The sequence below is a fragment of the Eriocheir sinensis genome, chromosome 5 (assembly GCF_024679095.1).
Source record: "Eriocheir sinensis breed Jianghai 21 chromosome 5, ASM2467909v1, whole genome shotgun sequence".
In the NCBI taxonomy this organism is placed as follows: Eukaryota; Metazoa; Arthropoda; class Malacostraca; order Decapoda; family Varunidae; genus Eriocheir; species Eriocheir sinensis.
Genome location: NC_066513.1, coordinates 23,171,700 through 23,194,059, shown reverse-complemented (window position 1 = coordinate 23,194,059; position 22,360 = coordinate 23,171,700). Strand labels below are relative to the sequence as shown.

General features: G+C 44.8%; 1 protein-coding gene across 4 annotated transcripts in view; it reads left to right on the top strand.

Annotated features, from left to right (window-relative positions):
* Window positions 1-22,360, top strand: part of LOC126985398 (centaurin-gamma-1A-like) — a 116,746-nt gene that overhangs the window by 87,566 nt on the left and 6,820 nt on the right. For 2 of the 4 annotated variants that reach the window (XM_050840206.1, XM_050840225.1), the window contains 10 exons: window positions 9,062-9,196; window positions 13,051-13,286; window positions 14,373-14,852; window positions 15,199-15,423; window positions 15,815-15,968; window positions 16,395-16,640; window positions 16,991-17,108; window positions 17,347-17,539; window positions 17,876-18,040; window positions 18,479-21,089. In XM_050840206.1, coding sequence (XP_050696163.1) covers window positions 9,062-9,196; window positions 13,051-13,286; window positions 14,373-14,852; window positions 15,199-15,423; window positions 15,815-15,968; window positions 16,395-16,640; window positions 16,991-17,108; window positions 17,347-17,539; window positions 17,876-18,040; window positions 18,479-18,748 — 2,222 coding nt within the window. In that variant the 3' untranslated portion in view covers window positions 18,749-21,089. The remainder of the gene's footprint in view (window positions 1-9,061; window positions 9,197-13,050; window positions 13,287-14,372; window positions 14,853-15,198; window positions 15,424-15,814; window positions 15,969-16,394; window positions 16,641-16,990; window positions 17,109-17,346; window positions 17,540-17,875; window positions 18,041-18,478; window positions 21,090-22,360) is intronic. The other 2 variants (XM_050840215.1, XM_050840236.1) reach the window with 1 other exon arrangement.

Here is a 22,360-nt window from a genome sequence, read left to right as displayed (position 1 = left end):
TCTTCATATTCTCCCTCTTCCTCAGCTCTTCATATTCTCCCTCTTCCTGTTATGCCTGTTATGTTTCTATGCATCCCTTAAGTTAACTTGGTAATGGAATCAAGTAACTACTGACTCATCCATTCGAATCTCCTCACGCTCTCGTTCATCCGCTTGGCATGACTTTACACTAGTTTAATATGCTAGTTTGATACCTTATAATTCTTACTTTTCCCTTTAGTTTCCACATTCATAGAGTGGCTTGGTGGTAGTATATTGGTGTGTAGAGAAGGGACAAAGGACGGGCTGGTTTCTGTATTTCTTTGCTTGGCTGGAGGTAAAAATCACAAGTATGTATTTTGAAACGCATCGGGCTCCCACTACCACTATTTTCCAAGACCACAGAGAAGATTTACAGGGTTTTCATGTGTGTTTTACCCGTTCGAGATGCAGAAGTTTTGTAAATCTATCCCTAGGACCACAAAATAGTCCATGAAAATCCCAGGAACTTTTACAAGAGGCTATTCAAATTTCAAATTGGCGAACTGAGGCAGCGATACGTTCAATAATATGGACCAAAGTACCGAGGGAGGCGTCTGTCTGAAAGTGTGGCTGGGCGGCGGGTACAGACGGACAGGTCCCTTGGTGAGGCTTACTGGGACCTGACTCGTGTGACCTGAATGTCCCAGGGGAAGGGTAGTGATGTGATAAGGGACTGGAAGAGGCGAGAAGGGGGTGCAGGGGTTAAACCTGACCTTGATTCACGCCTGGAAGCGGTTGGGGAGAGGGTGAAAGGGAGGGGGAAGTTGGGAAGTGTTCAGGGAGAGGAAGGAGAGGACAACGAGGACAAGTGAGGCCGGAAAGTGGAGGAGGAGGAGGAGGAGGGTGATTTGTGATGTTAGGTTGTGTTACGTGAAGACTCCGAGTACACACACACACACACACACACACACACACACACGTCGCTTTCCCTTCCATCCTTCATAATCATGCACGTCATAACTGCCCAGGTAATTGACTTCACAGGTAATTCAAGCCACGATTCAGCCATAACATTAACGCAAACATTAAAGCTAAACTAAAACGCTTTGAAACGTCGTATTGAGAGATTAATGAAGACGCTAATACTTATAAATCACTTGCCCGAAGCCTTGAGATACCGAAACCAGTTGGACGCGGAACTGAAACCCAAATATTCAGTTTCAGAACCCACGCAAATCGCTACTTGCTTGTCCCTACACGGGCCAGACAGCTCTTCCTTGCTTTCTAAACCGGTGTCGTGTGGCAAAAAAGAAAACATCGCTACCACCACCACCACCGCCACTCCCTTTTTACCTGCCGTTCTCCTTTTCCCGAGACTTGTTAGGCGATAAGGAACAACAGAGAGGAAAGAGGGAGGCAGCAGCACCACGCCCTAATGATTTTACCTCCCCTTCTCCTTCCCCCAAGACTTGTTAAGAGATAAGGCGTGCCGGGGCGGAGGGAAGCGAGGGAGCACCATTACTCTCACACCGAGTTTTGGGGGCTGCTTATACACACTCCCTCAGGACATTTGCTCCCGTTGACATATTAATCCCCTCGAGCCATTCTCCCCTGTGGCATTTATCCCCCCCGGCGCATTTTTTACAAAGCTGTGTTGAAATAAGGAAACACCAAGATTTCATACTAATTTAAGTTTTTTTCCACCAATGCGGATAGTTTACTAATATAGGAGCAAGATTACTAGTTTAGGTGCAAGGTTATTAGTTTAGGAGCAAGGTCACCGTCTTGTTTAGCTTTCATTATGTAATCGGGGTTGGTTGGTTCGGATATTGGTGGGAATGTGTTCAGAGGAGGGAGGAATAATAATAATGATAATAGTGATCGTTTTATTTCGCTTTTATTTCTCTTGCATATATAAAAAAAAAACGGAGATAAATTTAGGGGGCAGGAGGGAGAGAGACCGAGCAGAGGCAATGACCTTAACTTTTTCCCCTTTCTATTTTTTCCTTTCCCCGTCAAAGATAACACATGGCAGGAAGGAAGGAAGGAAGTTGCCGGCCATGCTTTATCAGAGCGCCTCGGCTGGGTGCCCCGTAACAGCAGCTTGGGGCAATAAACAAAGCTATTTTCTCTCCTCCTCCTCCTCCTCCTCCTCGTCGTCCTCCTCCTCCTCCTCCTCGTCGTCCCTTCCTACTTTCTTGCTAGGTTGGCTGGTCTCTGATTCACTTCTCTTTTTTGTCACTTTCTGCTCTTCATTTTTGTCGGTGGATTTTGTGAAAGTTCAGGTGTGTGTGTGTGTGTGTGTGTGTGTGTGTGTGTGTGTGTGTGTGTGTGTGTGTGTGTGTGTGTGTAACGAGGCAGAGGGATCGGTCCTTGGTAGACAGAATGAGGGAACGTGAAAGATTTAGCGGCGACAGACAGACAGATCTAGAGATACCGCCCTAGAGAGAGAGAGAGAGAGAGGAAGTAGAGGTCAGTGCGGGCTGGTGGAATGAGAGAGCGAGCCGATTGTAACATGACCTCAGGCCGGCCAGCACGACGCCTCGCCCACGCCACTCGACCCCACACACGCTGCTGCTTCCGACCCCGCCCACCGAGAGAGAGAGAGTGTGTGTGTGGTGGGGGCGTCCTACATGTGGCTTCGTCGTCACCTCCGCGTTGAAAGAAGTTTTTGCTCCCCTTCCGCTACTTCGGTCTCTCTCACACACACACACACACACACACACACACACACACACACACACTATATAGTCCTACAGGAGGTGGAGTATAAAAGGGAGACAGGACACCCAACCAGCAGAAGGAGGAGGAAGAGGAGGAGGAGGAGTAGCAGGATGAGGGTTGCCTGCTGGGTCCCGCTGGGCTGAGTGGCTGGCTGGCTGTCCCTCCGTCCGGAAGTACCCCAGGGCCCTCCGCTTCCTCCTCCTCCTCCCTTCCTCTCCCTCCTCCTCCTGCTCTCCCCTTTCCCTTTGTTTGTTTGGTTGTTTGATCGTGTTTTCACCACCAGACAACAATTCCACGTCGCCAGATTTACCGCGCGCGCCCTCCACCCTCCCTCTCCTTCTCACCCTGCGTTTCCAGATTGTCGTACACTTAGCCTATTATGCTTTCCGATTTCCGACCCCAGAACTGTCTCCTCCACTCCAATAACTGCATTTATATATAGGTATCGTTGAAAGGTTTAATTATTAGTGTCTTTTTGCTATAGTTAAGTGTAAAAATGGTAACTACAATGGTGGATACGATAATCTGGCAACGCCGTTCTCACCTCATTACCGCACTTTCGCTCATTTTCCCTCTTCACTCTGCCGGTGTCGCTGTCGTCTGAGGTTCATATTCTTCAACGCGTCGGTCTCCCATTACGACTATTTTCTAATCCCACAGAGCTTCCATGGGTGATTTTTTTTCTAGTTCAGAGTGCAGAGGTCGTGTATAGCTAACATTAAGATCACAAAACAGTATCAGGCTCTCATTACAACCGTTTTCCAAGGCTTTTCCATGGGTGATTTTCTGGTTCATGGTGTAGAGGTCTTGCAAAACTATCACCAGGATCACAAAACAGTCCTTGAAAAGCCCAGCAACTTCTACGAGAGGCGAACCGAGGTGCCGAAACGTTTCAGAATACGAGCTTAAATTGTTCCTTCCTCAGCTTATTTATCCCCTTCACGTGACTCTACGGCCGCCTCTGTAGCCCTCGGTCCCTCGTTCGTTCCCCTTCGCCAGGCAACATCGCGAGGCCGTGTAGGGAGATCGATATAAAGTGTGTGAACGGAGGAGAGCGAGGGAGGGAGAGGAGGGCGCTGAGAGGGGCGAGAAGAGCGGCTCCCTTCCCGAAAAAGATATGCAACCAAGTATAGGAAATGTTGCAGGAAAGGGAGGAAGAGGAGGACGGAAAGGGGAGGGATAGGGAGATGTCACGATCGCACCCCCCCTCCCCCCCTCTTCCTTCCTTCCTTCCCTCCATCTCTCCCTCCCTCCCTCCCCCGGAATCTGTAACGAAGTAGAGTGAAGGTTAGAGGAAGGGAGAAGGGAGGAAAGGGGGAGAAGAGGAGGATAGGGAGTTGATGTCACGGTGCCCCTTTCCTTCCTCCCTCTCTCATATCTCCCTCTCTTCCTTCCTCTCCTCTCTTACCCCCTCCCTTCCTTCCTTCCTTCCTTCCCTTCAGTTTACGTTCAGTGGGTTTATGCGTTGTGATGGCGTCTAACTTGCTCGTTTCTACACACACACACACGTCTGGTTTCACGACTTCGCGGAATGATATGTTTGGCCAGTCTTTGAAGTAGGCTGTGTTTAATTTGCTGCCGGCATGGCGGGGCTGCGAGGGAGGCTGTGAGGGTGTATGTTATCGCACGCCTGGGAGAGGAGGGAGATATGAGAGGCGGGGCGAGGAAGAGGAAGGGGAGAAGAGATCGTGCACCATCCTGTTCCGTAGGGTTGGGATGAGAAGGGTTGGAATGCACTTGAGATCTTGCTGTCCACTGTTGATTTTTTCCTCCCTCCCTTTCACACTCTTTCTCCCCCTCCCCTTCCTGCTTTCAGTGATGGTTGTCTGTCTCTTCTGACGGATATAAGTGGATTGCTCTTGAGTTGTAGCGTGCTGTCTGCTGTCCCTCCCCCTCACTCACCATTAGTTGCTCTCTCCCTCCTAGTTACAGAGTTATGGCTGTCTGTCGGGGATGTTGACGTCTGAAGTCTTTTTTTTACTCACTAATTCTTCCTCTCGTTTATTTAGGATAGCTCTGCCTCTATATTCACTTTTCCCAGTTTCTCTCCCCCACCCGCTTATAGAGTTATGGTTGTATGTGTTTGACGGTGGTGATGAATTCTGAACTCTTATTTTCTACTCCCTCCCTCTTCCTCTTCCCCATTCTTTTAGGAGGATAGCTCTGCCTCTATATTCACTTTTCCCAGTTTCCTTCCCCCACCTGCTTATAGAGTTATGGTTGTATGTGTTTGACGGTGGTGATGAATTCTGAACTCTTATTTTTTACTCGCTCCCTCTTCCTCTCCCCCATTCTTTAGGAGGATAGCTCTGCCTCTATATTCACTTTTCCTAGTTTCCCTCCCCCACCTGGTTATAGAGTTATGGTTGTATGTGTTTGACGGTGGTGATGAATTCTGAACTCTTATTTTCTACTCCCTCCCTCTTCCTCTCCACCATTCTTTTAGGAGGATAGCTCTCATTCTCAATCCTCACTTCTCCTCCTCCTCGTCATCATCTCCCTGCCACACAGCATCTCGGGAATATGCTGCTCTTTCGATTTTTTCCATCTTTCACTCCGTTATCTTTCTCTCCCTTCTTTCTGCTTTCTGAGTAATGGCTGTCTCTCTCTCCTTCTCTCCTCACCTCCTCCTCGTAACCCTGCCACACACAGCCTCTCGAGGATGTTGCTCTCTGCTGTCGATTTTCCTCCCTCCCTCTTCTCCCTCTTTCTCTCCCTCCTACTATAAGAATGATGGCTGTCTGGGAGGTACGTTTATCCATCTCCACCTCCTCCACACACACACGCACACGCACACACGCACACACACACACTCTCAGGGGGCGCTGCAACCCCCTCACAGCGACACGTTTCATTGTTGTCACTCCAGCGTTTTTGAAGTCTCCTGGCACCCTTCTGGCCCCTGGAATGACGCCCCCCCCCCCCCCCCCGAAGCCCCTCTCCCCTGGCCCTGAGGGGGAGAGAGTTATGGAGGCACCGAGGGACTGGGAGGGAAGGAATAATGGCTCTTTGGGAGGGAGATGAAGCCGTGTGAGAGGGACGAGTGTGAGGGGGAGGACGAGGATGCGAGGCGAAGCGTGGATCTCGTGCGTGGCGCCCCTGGAGACACGAGACTTGCTTCATGGCTTCACGTCCTCTTGCTATCCCTTTCCTCGTGAACCTTGTCAGCGTAAAGGCACGGAAGACTGAGTATGAAAAGAGTAGAAGGAAGTTGTTTTGATGTTTACAGTGTGGGGAAAAATTATTGATTCACTGCCGCTTGTTATTCCGTTCCCTATAACCTTTATCGACCTAAATTCATATAAGATGGCTTGTTGATGCTTTTAAACGAAGAAAAGACATAAGGGAGATTTTGATATTTTGTAGACGAAGAACTGTTAAATAACTATACCCCCTCTTTCAACTAGTCCTAAATTGAACGTTGTCAAGTCGGGCCTTTTTAACACTTGTATTTAAGCAGAGACATGGAAGAAGTTTTTTATATACTTGTAGTCGAAGAAAACCTTAAAGCCCTTCACAATCCCTGTTATTCTTTGCCTATAAACCTCGTCAACCTAAACTTATTATGTCAGAAGGTCTTAACACTTGCATGGAAGCAGGGACGTGGAGAAAGTTTTTTATATACTTGTAGTCGAAGAAAACCTTAAAGCCCTTCACAATCACTGTTATTCTTTGCCAGTAAACCTCGTCAACCTAAACTTATTATGTCAGAAGGTCTTAACACTTGCATGGAAGCAGAGACGTGGAGAAAGTTTTTTATATACTTTCACAATCACTGTTATTCTTGTAAACCTCGTGTCAACTAACTTATTTTATCAGAAGGGTCTTTAACTTTTGCATGGAAAGCAGGACGTGGAGAAATAAACTTATTATGTCAGAAGGTCTTAACACTTGCATGGAAGCAGAGACAATCACTGTTATTCTTTGCCTGTAAACCTCGTCAACCTAAACTTATTATGTCAGAAGGTCTTAACACTTGCATGGAAGCAGGGACGTGGAGAAAGTTTTTTATATACTTGTAGTCGAAGAAAACCTTAAAGCCCTTCACAATCACTGTTATTCTTTGCCTGTAAACCTCGTCAACCTAAACTTATTATGTCAGAAGGTCTTAACACTTGCATGGAAGCAGGGACGTGGAGAAAGTTTTTTTTATACTTATAGTCGAAGAAAACTTTACCTTCACATCCCCTCTTAACCTTGGCCTATAAACTCGCCACCCTAAACGCCTGTCAGGACTTTTTAACACGTACATCGAGGCACAGGCGTGGAGGAAGGTTCTCACGGTACTGTGAAGCGAGGAAAACCTGCATTGCGGACATATATAAGTGTAATAAGCCCGAACAATCAGACTTGGGACATCTGGCGGAGGGCGCGAGTTAATGTTCCCGAAATGCCATTAATGGGGGACGCAGAGACATAAAAAAACAAACACATAATCCATAGCGACGCCGGCCAGAGGGAGAAACGGAGGAGGAGGGAGAGACGAGGGAAGGGAGGGGTGGGTGGGGTGATAGAGGGTTGCTATGCCTTCCTTCCTTCCCTCAACCTTTCCCCTCTATAGGCGCCGCTCCCTTTAAAAATTATGACCTTATAAAAGTTAAAAAAAATATATAGAAAAAAATTGGAGCAGTTTCACTCAGGCACCGCAAACCCAGGCAAGCATCCGTATCTTCCCTCTCCCCCCCCCCCCTCCCTTTTTCTTTCCCTATCCCTCTCCCACCCCACCTCCTCCTCCTTTTCCCTTTCATCTCCCCTTCACTGTCCTTCATATCCCTCTGTTTTTCTCTCCTATCATTCCTCTATTCCTTTCTTTCCTTCCTCTTTTTTTTCTTCCTTTCCTTCCTTATTTTCCTTCCTTCCCTTCCTCCCTCTTTTTTTTTTCCTTCCTTCGCTTCCTCTTTTCCTTTCTTTCCTTCCTCATTTCCTTTCTTTCCTTCTCTTTTCCTTCCTTTCCTTCTCTTTTCCTTCCTTTCCTTCCTCTTTCCCTTCTTTCTCCTTTCTCTTTTCCTCTCTTTCCCCTTTCTTTCTACCTACCCCTATCTACCATGCCTAATCCATTTCTTCTCTTCATTCCCTTCTCCCTATATCTTCCTTTCTCTTCCTTCCCCCATCTTCAAATCCCTTACTTCCTCTCCTTTCTTCTCGTTTAGCTCTCCCATTCCTCTACCATGCCTAATCCATTCCTTCTCTCTATCTCCCTTCCTCTCTCTTTCCTCCCCAACATTCTCTTCCCCTACTTTCCCTCCCTGATCTCCCCTTCCCTTCCGTGGCCTCCTCATCCCTCCCCTTCCCTTCTCTTTTCCTCCCCTCCCTCCCAGCGTGATTGCCTTCCCTAAGCCCCTCCTATACACGAATTTTCGACGCCTCGACGGGAAATATCCACCGGTGTCATAAGGCAGTGAATTACGGTCCCGCCGCCCCTGCCCTCCCCTCACCCGCTCCGTGCCTGCGTTCCCATTTCGATGTCGTTGTCGGTGTTCGTTGTGTGCTCTCTTTTCAGGTTCTCGCGTGTTATTGTGTTGTGTGCTTGCGGTTTGGGGGAAGGGGGGGGGGGGTACCTTGTCATATATTACGTGCCGGGTTATATATATATTTTTTTTCATGGGGTATTTGATTCTCGGAGTAGTTATGTTATGGTGTGTTTTATTTTCTATTCGGTGATGTACAGGAAGTAGTGATGATGCTATGTTGCGTTTTCATGTCATGTTTTCGTATTACAAAGTTGTGGGAACTATATAGCACATTCGATTTCTTATATACTATTATTTAAGACATACTGTACATATTGTGGTAATAGTAAAATTGCAATACATTTTCTTTGGAAGAGACTGATTTATTTTATTTGTATTTTTCATCCTGTCTTCATCTTACGACAACCTTTTTACCCCTCTTTTCCGCCCCCTCATCATCTCCCATCAAACTCTTTCTCCCTTTCCGCCATCATCTTTGGTCAGCTTCTTCCCGTTCCTTTTTGCTACGTTTTATTTATTTTTTCATCCCCCCTTCACCAACGTCAAACTCCCCCTCCTCTTTTCCGCCCTCTCGTCATCTCCCATCAAACTCTTTCTCCCTTTCCGCCATCATCTTAGGTCAGCTTCTTCCCGTACCTTTTTGCTATATTTTATTTATTTCCCATCCCCCCTTCACATACGTCAACTTTTTCCCTCCTCTTTTCCGAACTCTCGTCATCTCACATCAGTCTCTCTCCTTTTTTTTTTCCCCCTCATCATTTCGCGTCAGCCTTCCCTCCTCCTTTTACGCCCCCATGATCTCACGTCACCCTCTCTCTCCTCCTTTTCCGTCATCACCTCACGTCATCTTGTTCCTTCTCCCTCTACGTCCCAATGATCTCACCTCAGTCTCTCTTCCCCGGCAGATGGCATCAGTGAGAACAACCCGCGCGTGATCGACGACGGCCGCGCGCGCAAGCTGGCCTCCGACCTCAAGCGGTGCTCCTACTACGAGACCTGTGCCACATACGGCCTCAATGTGGAGCGAGTGTTCCATGATGGTAGGTGACGAGGGGCGTTGATTTGTTTGTCCCTTTCCGTGCTTCTTCTCCTTCCTTGATGTTTGTTCCTCTTTTCATCTTTTCTTATTCCTCTTATTTTTTTGCGTTTCCTCTTCCTACCTGTCATATTCGTCCGGTTGTTTGTCCCTTTCCGTGCTTCTTCTCCTCCCTTGATGTTTGTTCCCCTTTTCATCTTTTCCTTTTCCTCTTTTTTTTTTTTTGCGTCTCCTCTTCCTGCCTGTCATACTCGTCCAGTAGTTCATCTTCTCTTCAGCTTTTCCTTTTCCTCTTCCGTTTCCTCTGCTAAAATTTCTTCCTTTCGTCACCCAGACCCTTCCATCCCTCTCCTGCGTTTCCTCTCCCTCTGCCATACTACTCTTCTTTTCCTTTCCTTTTCCCTCTGCATCCTCCTCTTTTTCCAGCCTGCTTTTCCTTTCCCTTTCCCTTTCCCTCTGCTTCTTCCTCTTTTTCCAGCCTGCTTTTCCTTTCCCTTTTCCTCTGCTTCTTCCTCTTTTTCCAGCCTTTCCTTTTTACGTCACTCCTTTCCCCTTTTATCCCCCCAAGCCACTCAACTTCTACCTTATCCCCTTAATCTTCCTCTCCCCCACCTCCAACCGACCCTCCGCCTCTTACCCCTTTTCATTTCCCCTCCCAGATAAATCCTTCTTGCAGTTTACCTCCCCCTATGACCCTCCCTTCTCCCCTTTCCGGCTTCTTACTTCACCTCTGCTCTGCTTTCCTTCCCCACTATTCCTCTCCTTTCCCCACCCTTTCCCCTCTGATATATCCATTCCCCTCTTGCCTCTTTCCAGCCCTTTAGCTTTCCCCTTCACCTGACCTTCCTAGACCTCCTTCCCTCTCTCTCCCCCTTTCCCTTCCCATATTCTTTCACCTCCTCCCATTCCCATTTCCCCCTGTCCAGCCTCAAAACTTTCCCATTCTTCCCCTTCCCCCCCATCTAATCTTCCCATCCCTCCCTCTCCCCTCTCCCTCCCACGCACACGGTCACGCCCCCACACACGCGAGCAAGGGATAGCCAGCGTGTGGCCTGCCTCGGGTACACACGCAGCGAGCAATACAGTAATATGCTGGAGGGGGCACGGCTCGGGCTTTTCCAGTCCATAATGTGTCCACTGATATTGTTTCTTTGTTTTCCCTTGCTTGTTTAGACTAATAATGGCTGAAGGTTATTTGGGGTGGCATATCCTCTCTTGAATGCAGGATACTTAATACAGACACGTCTACTCTATTGATTGTTGAGTGTCTTTGTTTTTCTTTGCTTGGTAGGAAGAAGAATGAATGGAGGTAATATTGGTTTGGCAGGAGACTTATTACAACCACATCTACCCTAGTGAATGTTCAGTTTCTTTGTTTTCATTACTTGTTAAGAATAATAATGGAAGAATGTTATATTACTTTGCAAGAATAATAATGAATGAATGTCATATTACTTAGCACAGCTTTTCTTTAATGCAGGAGACCTAACAGCCATATCTACCTAGTGATCTATATCTATCTAGTGATTGTTCAGTGTTAACCCGGTAGCAGCGGGGATCATGTTTCTTAATGGTCCCTCTAAGTGAGAAAAAATGAGAAAAAATCATCCCTCACACAAACCATTTCATAATATATATCAAAGCATTTGTGATCAGATTATGTATTATCTATTTTGGGGGGTTTATATCATGGCACAAATTTGGCCCGTCGCTGCTACCGGGTTAATGTTCTTCACCTTTGACCAGTATATCACCTTCCTTCCCAACCCTCGTCACACGCCTGTTAAAGTATCTCAATCTGATTCCCTGACTTTCACTCATCCCTTTACTTACCTCTGTGAGTGTTTAGCATTCCTGTTCTTCACCTTTGGCCACCGTGTCACATTCCTTCCCTTCCTGCAGCACTTAATGTCACCATAGTAGCTGATAAAGGCTGCTTGGGTTCCCTTCAGCCAGAACATTATAACTGATAAAGGTTCCATAATTAAATTGTTCTGTTTGACCTTTGATCACTAAGTTGCATTGATCTTATTGGTAGAGTGAGACTGATACCAACATTATTGGAGTTGTAATCTTAATGGACACTAAAAAACATTCCCACATATTTGTTTTACCCCCCCCCCCCCCCCCCCCCACACACACAGGCCTATTCCTTGCTTATGTTATGTTTTTATTGTATTTGTATGCTTATGGTCATCTCACATTCCCACATTTTTCTCATACAACCATCTCCCTGCTCAAGATATTTATAAGTGGTAACACATTCCTTACCTCTTTATTTTTCATTCCTGTTTTGGTTATTCCTTACTTTGTCTCCTCTATTCCCCCTTATCTCATTCTTCTTTCCCCTCTTATTTCCTCTTTTTAGCCAGCCTCCCCTTCTCTACCTTTCTCTCCTTCCTTCCCTCTCTTCTTAGTCCTTCTACCCTTCCCTCATCCCTTACACTTCCTCTTCACCTACCTCTTTCTCCCCATCTTTCCTTCTAGTCTACATCTAAGTCTCTCTCTCTAATACTCCTCCTAAGCCCCTCATACATCTCCTCCTCTCGAGTTTTCATTCCTATTTTGGTTATTTTTCATGCTATCATTCATTTTTTTATTACAATCAAAAGGTTTAGTGACATCTTACATTCCACATATTTGTCATTCCACTCTGCCCAGGCTGTTTATAGGCAACACGTTCCTTTCTTCTTGCGTTGCTTACTCTCCTATTTCGGAGTCTGTGTTGCCTTCCCAAAATCAGCACAGCAAGGCAGCTTCTCCTGTATATGAGTTACCAGGTTATTTTTGCATCTTGGTCAGCCAGTGATCCATTTCCTTTTCCTGCTTCAAATATTTCCTCTGCCTTTTCAGTGTCACAAGTCAGTTTCTTTCCTCCCGGCATGAGTTACCAGTCTATTTTTGTACCCTGGTCACCCTCCACTTCCTTCAGGCTCCTAAAATACCATTCCTTTGCTTTTTGGTATGACATCTTTTTTTCTCCCTTGCATGGCTCTTTCTATTTCTGTGCCCAATGTAAGATTCTATTTCCAATACACTAGGTTTTCTTTGCTCCTCAGTGTTACAAGTCATCATTCTCTTTTCTATGAGTTGCCTATCTATGTAAGGGCCATATTAAAGGTTCTATTTCCTCTCCTTTCTTCCACTTCCCCATACTACATATTTTGCAAGTTACTCCTTTTCCTGTATGAGATACTGTTCTATTTGTGTCTCCTTGTCCTCATCACATGACACCCTCCCTTCTTGTGTTACTATTTCCACAACTTTGAATAAATACTTTACAGAAACAGTTATACTCATTCATTCATCAGTTTGTTCTCTAACTTATATAATCCTCCTTAACTTCTACATATTGTATGGCCCACAGTTTCCCAGATGAAATTATTACAGTATTGTTCTTTGTTCAGTGTTCTGTATGTTTCTTGTTGTGCACTGTTTCCTGTTTATCTTGATAGTGTTAAAACTATATTCATGCCCACAGAACATGACTTTGTTTGCAAGCATACAGAACCCTTTCCTCCAATTATAGTTTCTTTTATGATGCCAGATTTAAAGATTTCATCCTTTCTCTGTGTGAATTCTTATTTCAGGCAAGCAGATATTTTCCGTGAATTTTACTGTTGCTCATGTCTTTCCAATCCTCTGTCTCTTGTGTTTCTTTCTCCTCCAACCAGACTGTTCTCTGAATTTCTATTTTTAGATTAAACTTTTTCCAGGAATCTACTGTTATTGTTATGACTCCCAGACTCTCTGTTCCCAATGTCTCTGCCTCCTCCTCCCAAACTGTTTAGGGCACGGCTCACACTTTCCGTACACAAGTTACTGGTCTGTTTCCTCACCCCGGCAAATCCTCCACAGCGTGTTCCAAGATTGTGGCGCAGCGCCTGAGTCAGCAGGGCCTCACCCCCAACAACTCCAGGCCCGGCACCCCCACCCACCTGCTGCGCTACGCCCCCACCAACAACGGCTACACCACCGCCCCCTACACCAACATCCCCACACCCCTCACCCCTCAGCTTACCTCAGGCCAGCAGATCACGCCACCCATCTCGGGTTCCTCTCCTAGTCATGTTTACACCAACACCATCTCAAAGGTTAGTTTTGGAATGTAACCTGTGCAAAGATTTGCATGTATTCAGGACACATTTTGTTTAAATTAATCACAGTCCTGGAAAACCTGTCCGGATATCTGGCTCATTAACATAAAATTCATAGAATGCTTTCACCAACGGAGAAGTCTGCATAAACTGGTGTTATTCATTATGCTTCTTGGTGCCTAATTGTGCACTGATATTTTCTGTGACATTGATTTTTTTCCTGGATGAATCAAACAATAACACTGTGAAGAGGAGGCTTATTACCTATTCCTTAATAGGGACTTTATTTTACATGCTTTGTGTGCTGGGCTTCGAACGTATTCATTAAGAGTTACATCTTTGACCAATCAAGTCGACACACTGATAATGTATGATCACTGAACGGAAGAGTCAGGCAAGCTCACTTTGAAGATTTAATGCATCCATGTGTAAAGTACAGCATTCATTCAGTACACATAATTGATGCATGGGCACCTCACAGCTGCAAGCACTTGCCAAAACATCCAGCCAAAAGCTGCCTTTCCGGTCAAGGACTCCTGAGTCTCAGCGTCAGGTGACTGAGGAGGTACACCATTACTTTCCTTCTGTGCCTTACTTAGTAGTTACCTGCTGTGGTCCTTCTTGCAGTACATTTGCTCCCATGCCGTAATCACATGAACACCTCTAATTACCGCTGTTATCAAGTACACACAAGAAACCGCAGAGTATCCATGTTAATGCAGTTCAGCGTGACATCAGTAGTTTTAGCAGATAACTGTACTTTAGTGTTTCAACTAAAATAAGACTGTAGTGAGATGTAGGCTAATGATATGTTTGTTTACCATACTGTGAAAATTGCTCTGCATTCTCATGTACAGATGGTTATACTTGCTGATTGATGTATGTAGTAGAAGCTATGTTTAGTAGGGCAGGATGATTACCTGCAAGAAAATGTAACTGTTTGGCCATTTATAGAAATTATGATTATAAGATGTATGTTTCTTAGCTTAGCAATGACTAGAAGGCTTTGCTCCAATGATGAGTTAAGTCTTACATCCCCATCGGTGGTTGTACTGACTGGAGGTTAACCCTTTGTGTGCCCAGCAGGATGGCACTTTGAGGAGCAGCCACGGCAGTGGCGCCGAGCTGACCGCCATGACCCGCACCGACTCCTTCAGGGATGACGGGTTCAAGCGGGTGAGTGCCCCGGGTGCCGTCACCACCGCCACCTTCATGGCCCCCCCGCCCCCGCCCACCACCACCACCAGCACCTCCAATACCACACCCGGCAACATCCTCACCACCGACACCATACCTCCGCCCCGGGACAACAAGGACCTTCCCACACCCAGCTCCACCCCCACCACCTCCCGCAAGAGCCGGAGAAAGTCTAACCTCTTCACCCCCAAGAAGAGCGACGAAAAGGAGAAGAATAAGAACGGGGAGGTGGGCAGCGGGCGAGCCATCCCCATCAAGCAGGGCTACCTCTACAAGAAGTCCAACAAGGCTCTCAACAAAGACTGGAAGAAGAAGTACGTCACCCTCTGTGATAATGGAAGACTCACCTACCACCCGAGCCTGCACGTGAGTAGCCAACACATCGAGGTTCCTATGATACAGTGCTAGTAATGTTCCTCTTACCTTTGTTAATATCAGTGTTTGAGTGCTGTTTTCAATTGGTAAATGTTGTGAGAAGTGCACCCAGCTCCAATATAACTTACAGAAGAGATAAATTGAGTCAGACCCTCTTCAGTAATTCACTACTTATTTTTGTCTTCCATAACAGATCAAAGTTAATGAGCAACTAAGTAAAGTTTCAAGTTGTTTGTTTGATATTTGTTATTCTCTTTTCTTCCGTTATCAATTGATCATTAGTAATGTGGCTCCTTTAAATTTATTCAGGAATGCTGATGAAGTTTTCTTTTCACAGGATTACATGGAGGATGTGCACGGGAAAGAAATCTCACTTCAGTACACAACTGTGAAGGTTCCGGGCATGAAGCCGCGGGGGTCCAAGGTGGTAGGGGGTGGTGGCGGCAATGACCCCCTCGCCTCAGACCTCAACGCCCTCAGCATAAACCCCACAGGCACCCCCGGCCCCCCCCTCATCGGCCGAGCATCACTCACGGGACCAATGCAGTCAAACAAAGATAAGGTAAGGCTCGAGTGAACTTTACCATGTATTTGTTGCTCTTGTGTTATGAGGCTTCATACTTGCTTGCATGTATCAACCTTATTCTCCTAACAGTGGCTATCCGCTCCAATCTTCAGCTTCTCTGTACTGACTAAAGATGTGTAGGTCATTCTGTATCTTTAGCCCACCAATGCTACTTCAGGTACTTCCCTCAAGAAATATAAAAGATTAAGTAGGATTGATTCTTACTGCATATTCTACTTGAGTCAGATTTTAATGGTTTGAGATATGTTACGTCTGTTGTAACTTGAGAATGTCTGGAAAGAATGAACCATAAAGGAGTTGAAGGTGTATCATGGAAGGATTGTTGCTCTGTTAGGGAAATGCCAAATGACCAACTTTGTGCCCACAGCAGGTGACTCTCATGTCCTACGAGGCGCTCCAGGATGCGGCGGGAGTCAACGGCCTTGACTCCGGCAGTATTTCCTCCAAGATTGAGACGCCCAATGTTAAAAAGCGGCACAGGAGGATGAAGAGCAGCGGAAACAAGAATGCAGAGTGTGAAGGTAATTTTCAGTTGTTTATCAACAAACACTAATGTAAAACAATACACAAACATATTGCTATACATTATTAGCATTTTTAACATACTCAGTCCAATTGGAAACATGACTAAAAACACACCAAATATCACCAAATTTTGTTCTGCAACATTTTTATATCAACAAGAGAATAACTATAAGGAGATATAAGGTAACTTAACACATGCACAGAAATCATGTTAGATAAATGAATTGTAAAGTATTTTCTTTCCTCTGCTGATATTCTTTTACCTCACAAACTCAAATAGGTTCAGCTCTGTAAGATATCCCTTCCAACAGAATGATGATAACCACAAGGAAAATCAGGTCATTGTATATGTACACAGAAATCATACTTAAAAATGCTTTGTACAGTACCACCCTTCCTCTACCAATATTCTGCTCCTTCAGACTCTGACGGGTACGAGTTCAGCTTGGTGTCCCTGGACAACAAACAGTGGCACTTTGAGGCAGCGAGTCAGGAGGACAGAGATGAGTGGGTGACGGTCATCGAGCAGCAGATCCTGTGCTCCCTGCAGGGCAACGAGTCCAACAAGAGCCGGACCCGCCAGGCCCACCCCATCGACCCCCAGGCCATCATCACCATCAAGAACCAAGTCCCTGGCAATCTGAACTGTGTGGACTGTGATGCCCCAAGTGAGTGATGCAGAAAGGATCATCTCTTGTGTATTGCTGTGTTAAGAAAAATTATTTCATCATCGTGGTCAGTTACACTGTTTAAACCCAATACACAAATATTAATTTCTTGTAACAATGTTTAGAACATTTACAGTTTCATTTTTGCCTATTTTGACTCAACAGTGAATTGCACAATGCCCATCAGTGAGATTGCTACAGAATTCAGAATTGAAAGAATTGTTTTGTTCAGTACTTAAAGTGTCATGTTCAGTATTTTAATGGTGTGTTGTGTTCAGCGGTAAATGATATATAAGGTTCAGTATTTGTGATGTGTCCTGTTCTCACAACCGTCCCTCCTGTCCCTTCAGACCCAGAGTGGGCCAGCATCAATCTCGGGGTACTCATGTGCATTGAGTGCTCGGGCATCCACAGAAACCTGGGCTCACACATATCCAAAGTCAGGTCACTGGATTTGGACGAGTGGCCGTAAGTATGATGTGCCTTTTATTAATTAAAGGTAGTTTCTCTCAGTCAGGGCTCTGTGACCATCACCATTCAAATAAGAATGTAATACTTTTTAAGTATTCTCCCTTCCCACTCTCACAATCTAATTGCTTATGATACTTTTACTTTCTCATGCACTAATTTGAATCATGTTTTTTCTTTTTCTCTTTTTTTTTCCAGTCCAAACAGTTGTTCAATATATTTATTTATCCTTTGTCAGGTCCGGCCCAGTGTCAGTCATGATGGCCCTTGGGAATGAAGTTGGCAACAGTGTCTGGGAGGCCAACCTGCGGGGCCAGACCAAGCCCAACCCTCGGTCTAGCCGAGAGGACAAGGAGCGCTGGATCAGGGCCAAGTACGAGGCCAAAGAGTTCCTGGCCAATCCTCTGGCAAGCATTCCTCTGAATGAGCAGGTAAGCATAGTAAACAAAAGTTCTCTTGTTTTAAATATAGATAAGGTGGACAGTAAGAACCAGTAGTTACAAAATTCCCAGAACATATTTCCCTCCAGCTGCTATAATCTCTTTATAATAAGATTTCTGAATTTCTGTTATCATGGCCCTAAACAGACTTGAATCACAAAATTATGAAAGGCAGCATCACAGTAACTTGGCATGAATATTTCGTATGTTGCAGTTATAACACATAAGACATCAATATGTCATTACAGTGTTTGAGAATTACATGAAGAAACTTACTTGATAGACCTTATTTGTTGGTTTTAAAAGTTATCATTACTGTCACTGCAGATTGTAGACTGTGTGTGCCGGGGAGACACCAAGCAGCTCTCAGGCCTGCTCCCGCACGTCGGGGATGCCATCAACAGCCCACTGGCACCCCCGCGAGACCTGAGGACGGCTCTGCACCTGGCGGCGGGTGTCCCCTCCCTCCCCATTGTGCAGCTGCTGCTCTGGGTGAGTTTTTTTTTTTTTTTTTTATATATAAAAGTAGGCAGACAGTGCAAAATAGAAATATGAAAATAATATACTATTCAAAAAATTATGGGAGATGCATATTCTAGTCTTGAATAATGCTTAATTGTAGTTGGCTAAATTTAGTCAAACATTAGTATCATGAAGAGCATGTCTTTCTCTCTGGCTTCATGTACATCATCTTCATCATCATCATTTCGTTTAACGTCCATTTTCACTCTTCCTGAGCGGTTCTCTGGCTTCATGTGCATACTCTGGAATCACTTTTAGATGTATTGAATATGTTTACACATATCACCTTATGTCTTTCCTTTTGGTTACAATGTCAGTGCAACTTTCTCTTCTGTTTTCACATGTATTCTCATACTATTTGTTCCTATTCAAAATTTTTACCTTTATCATCGTTGTTTTCCTTCCCAGTACAATGCCAACGTGAAGGTGTGTGACGCTGAGGGACGCTCAAGCCTCTTCTACGCCCGGACTGCCAGAGACAAGGAAGTCATCGACCTCCTCCTTCAGAACGGGTGTCCCGACACCAATTTTGTGGCACCTCCCCATACACCCGCCCTCAGCCACTCCACCCTCCCCCACTCCTCCTCCAGCACCACGCAGCCGTCCACGCTGCCGCGGAGGAAAGGCTCCATCAGCCGAAAGCCTGATCTTGACAAACTCCAAGCTAGTGTGATATGAGGTTGTCACTTTCTGAAGAGGAGACGGTCTCAGATTTCACCGTATGATTGTGATTTAAGGTTTAATGCTACATTCCTCGTTTTGATTTGTATTTATGGAATTCATATTATCACTTACCAAATTACATCCTTTTTTGTTGACTCGTGCAAAATTCACCTCTTCCGTTTTTCCTTTCTTTCATTCCTGTAGTGGTAGCATCACTCACTGGCATCTTCAAAGCTGTCCATTTCTCTTCTCATTTCTATGTGTGTAGTGAGTCTCTTAGGAAAGTGCTTCCTGGAATAATAACGCCAAATATCTTGCATTGCTATTCCAAGTAGACTCCCGGTGTGGCTCCTTGTTAGAGAGCCACAAGGCATTGTCACCAGGCAGGCAGGACCCACCTCTCTGCCTGCAGCCACAGCCTTTGGTTGTGGTGGTGGTGTCCTCACCTGGGAGTCTTCACCTGTGTCCTGTGTATGATGGGACACCTGGAACTCAAGGTAGTCACTCATGTCATAAACTAGCATATTTTTAAAAGGTATTGGTGGTGATTAGTATGAAATTGTTTATACAGAAGCTGTGCTCACCATACTACCATTTGTACACAGATCATCCTGCACCCCCACTGTCATCACTTGTACATAGAAAGGTCTTGAAGGATTACTTGTACCAAAGGTTGAATGCGAGTGAGATTTATAATGTAGATTTATGTATGTACGGTATTGGTTTAGTCACAGTGTATCCTGCTCAAGATACAAAATTATAAAGCCAAAGTTCATGTAATAATATTATTGTAGACACACCAGGATGGTGTGTAAATGTTCCACAGGCCTGTTGGAGGAAGAACATTCTCAGACACAGTTCTCAGTTACCCAAATATAGATGAATAGATGGTCAGTGAATGAGTTGATAGGGACAAACAGTTATCAAGTATTCTCTCCTTCAAGGTTAAACTGCTAATTTGTGTGGCATTTCAAACAAAAGACGGTCATTATTTTTGTTACCCTTTCTGCCAATCCTGTTCTGACTGGTGTCTCAGATGTTATTATCTTCCATCATTGTGCCATGTTCTTCATTGTTCTTTCATGTATATTTGTGTCTCCACTGTTCACTTCTGAGGTCATGACACCTTCAGAGTTGTACTAAAAGTGAGCAGCAACATAATACCACTTGATGCATATATCATAGACTCATTGAGGCAGAATCATTTTGTGGATATTGTTAGTGTACAAATTTGTTACTTAGCTATTGTCTGTAAATTTGTACATACATATATTATATATATATTTGACTTTTCTGTTCTTCCTGCCACATTCTCACAGGAACATTTTTCATACTTGACTGTGCCTATGTATGTGGAAAATTTCATTACATACTCCCATGACATAGCATGACTGTCTATGTCTCAAAGTCTGACAAACTCTGTATTGAAATAGTAAAATACAGAACAAGGATTCTTTCATATGACTGCCCTTCCCTTCTTCAGAGCAGCAAAGCGAAAAGGAAGGATTTCTGGGGCATCATAAATCAATAAAATTTGTTAAAGATTAAGCTTTAAAATGTTTCAAATACACAAGAAGTTTCTTCCTTTTTTGATGCTATATGACAACAAAGATGAGTGGGTTGTGGAGCATCAGAAGTTATCAGTTCCTAATATTGAAATAACTTTGGTCTAGTTTTTTATGCCTTCCAATACCTGTGTCCCAAACCCATCCCACCTCTGGGTCATGTAGGAAGAGGTGTCTAAAATGATTGATAATTATGGTGGCTTTAAGTTATTGATCAGTAATGAACAAAATCATGATCTTTTCTTTCTTCTGAAGAAGCTATTGCTCTATCTAACAACTGGAGGTAACAAGCAGTTGTGATTAAACTGAAATCAGCTGTTGTAAATTAGTTATGAATCACCGAATTTTTATAACCTTGGTAATGATCAGATAACAGATTTTTTCACTGGTTATATATGTCACCAGTTCTTATAACCTTGGTACTCTAATGAAGAACAGATTACCAGACTTAACAGCCGATGATAAGAAGCAATAGTCAATTAAGGAACTACTAGTTGAGAGTTGTCCCAAGCTATGAATCCAAGTAGCAAACTGACATTTTCTTCATGTCCATATTATATGTAGATGCTGAGTTCATGTTATTTTACCTTTTGACAACAAAAATAATCAAGCATTACGGTGAGGAAGGACCTTGAGTCGATATTGAGTCCATCTGGCTGCCGAATCTGTCAGGTGAGAGGGCAGAGAGGCGGGGGTTGGAGAACCCAGGAGCAGCCAGTCACCAACCACCCGGCGGACAGGGATCACGCACGCACCTGGGAGTCGTGTGAGAAACCATTCAGCTGATCCTGGTAAGTTTACAGCTAAACTTCAACTAGGTAAATCTTAGGAATAGCGGCTCCTAGCGGGTGCGCGTTTAGGGCACGGTGTGGTGGTAATTAAAATATTTTTTACACGTGCGACGGGGTTTTGACAAGCGGACAGGCGTGTTTGCCACAAGGGGTGTATTTTTCCACGCTGGCCTCACGATTTCTTCCAAGTCGATGGGCGATGAGACTGCGAGCTCCGGGGTGAAAAAATGGAAGAGCCCGCGCGGAAAAATACACCCCTTGTGACATAAACACGCCTGTCCGCTTGTCAAAACCCCGTCGTACGTGCTAGAAATGTTGTAATTACCACCACACCGTGCCCTAAACGCGCACCCGCTAGGAGCCGCTACTCCTAATATTTACCTTCAACTACTCTCGTCTTATAACCAAAAGTTATTAGAGGACAGATGATTCATGAGGCCTGTTATGGCGTTGCATTAGTTTAAGCGAGCATATGCATGAATGTAAACAATAGCCTTGGACTGCTTGTTTGCTCTTACCATCCATTCCCTACCTGTTATTAATATACCTATCTTTAGGGTACTCAACTCAAGCGTTTTGTAAATGACTGCTGTTTATGAATGGTTTATACATGGTTGCTGTTCGTTACTGCTTATCTGCCTGTTGGGTCTGGTTATTCAACGATTCAAACTCGTGAGGTGTTTCACTCGAAAGTTTCGACGCAATGGGACTTCGAAACTTGCAGCGGGGTAATTGGCAAGACTACCGTTTTTGGTGTTTAAGTAATCCTGTTAGATACTTTTGGCTGCCCTAATTACGCTTGGTGTGCTTTGTAAGAAATGCGGTACCTGAAATGCTGTGAAAGAAATACAAAGAGATGAAGATGAATGAATTTGGACAGACCATGACTGGAATGTTACCGACGAGAACGAAATGGTGATCAAAGCATAACTAGGGAGACACGACCAGCTGATAATTCTTGTTTTTTCTATCAAATATTGCGCGGGGCACCAGGGTTGGTGCCTAATTCATACACAAGTATTAGTAGTTGTTGGCTGATGGGGTGAAAGAGGGAGAAAAGTGTGCAAGGAGGGAATTGTTAGTATATTCGGGCGTTGTGGTGAAAGGCGAATGTGTATTTTTATGAGTGAGTTTTGTGCTGCTAAAATATTTTGTTCTCTAATTTGTCAGTCTAGGTGCTTGGTATTACTGGCTGCGTTGCGAGAACGTTGTTTGTGTAGTATATGTATATATGTGCATCAATGCGTGTGTGAAGTCAGGTCATTCCAGGT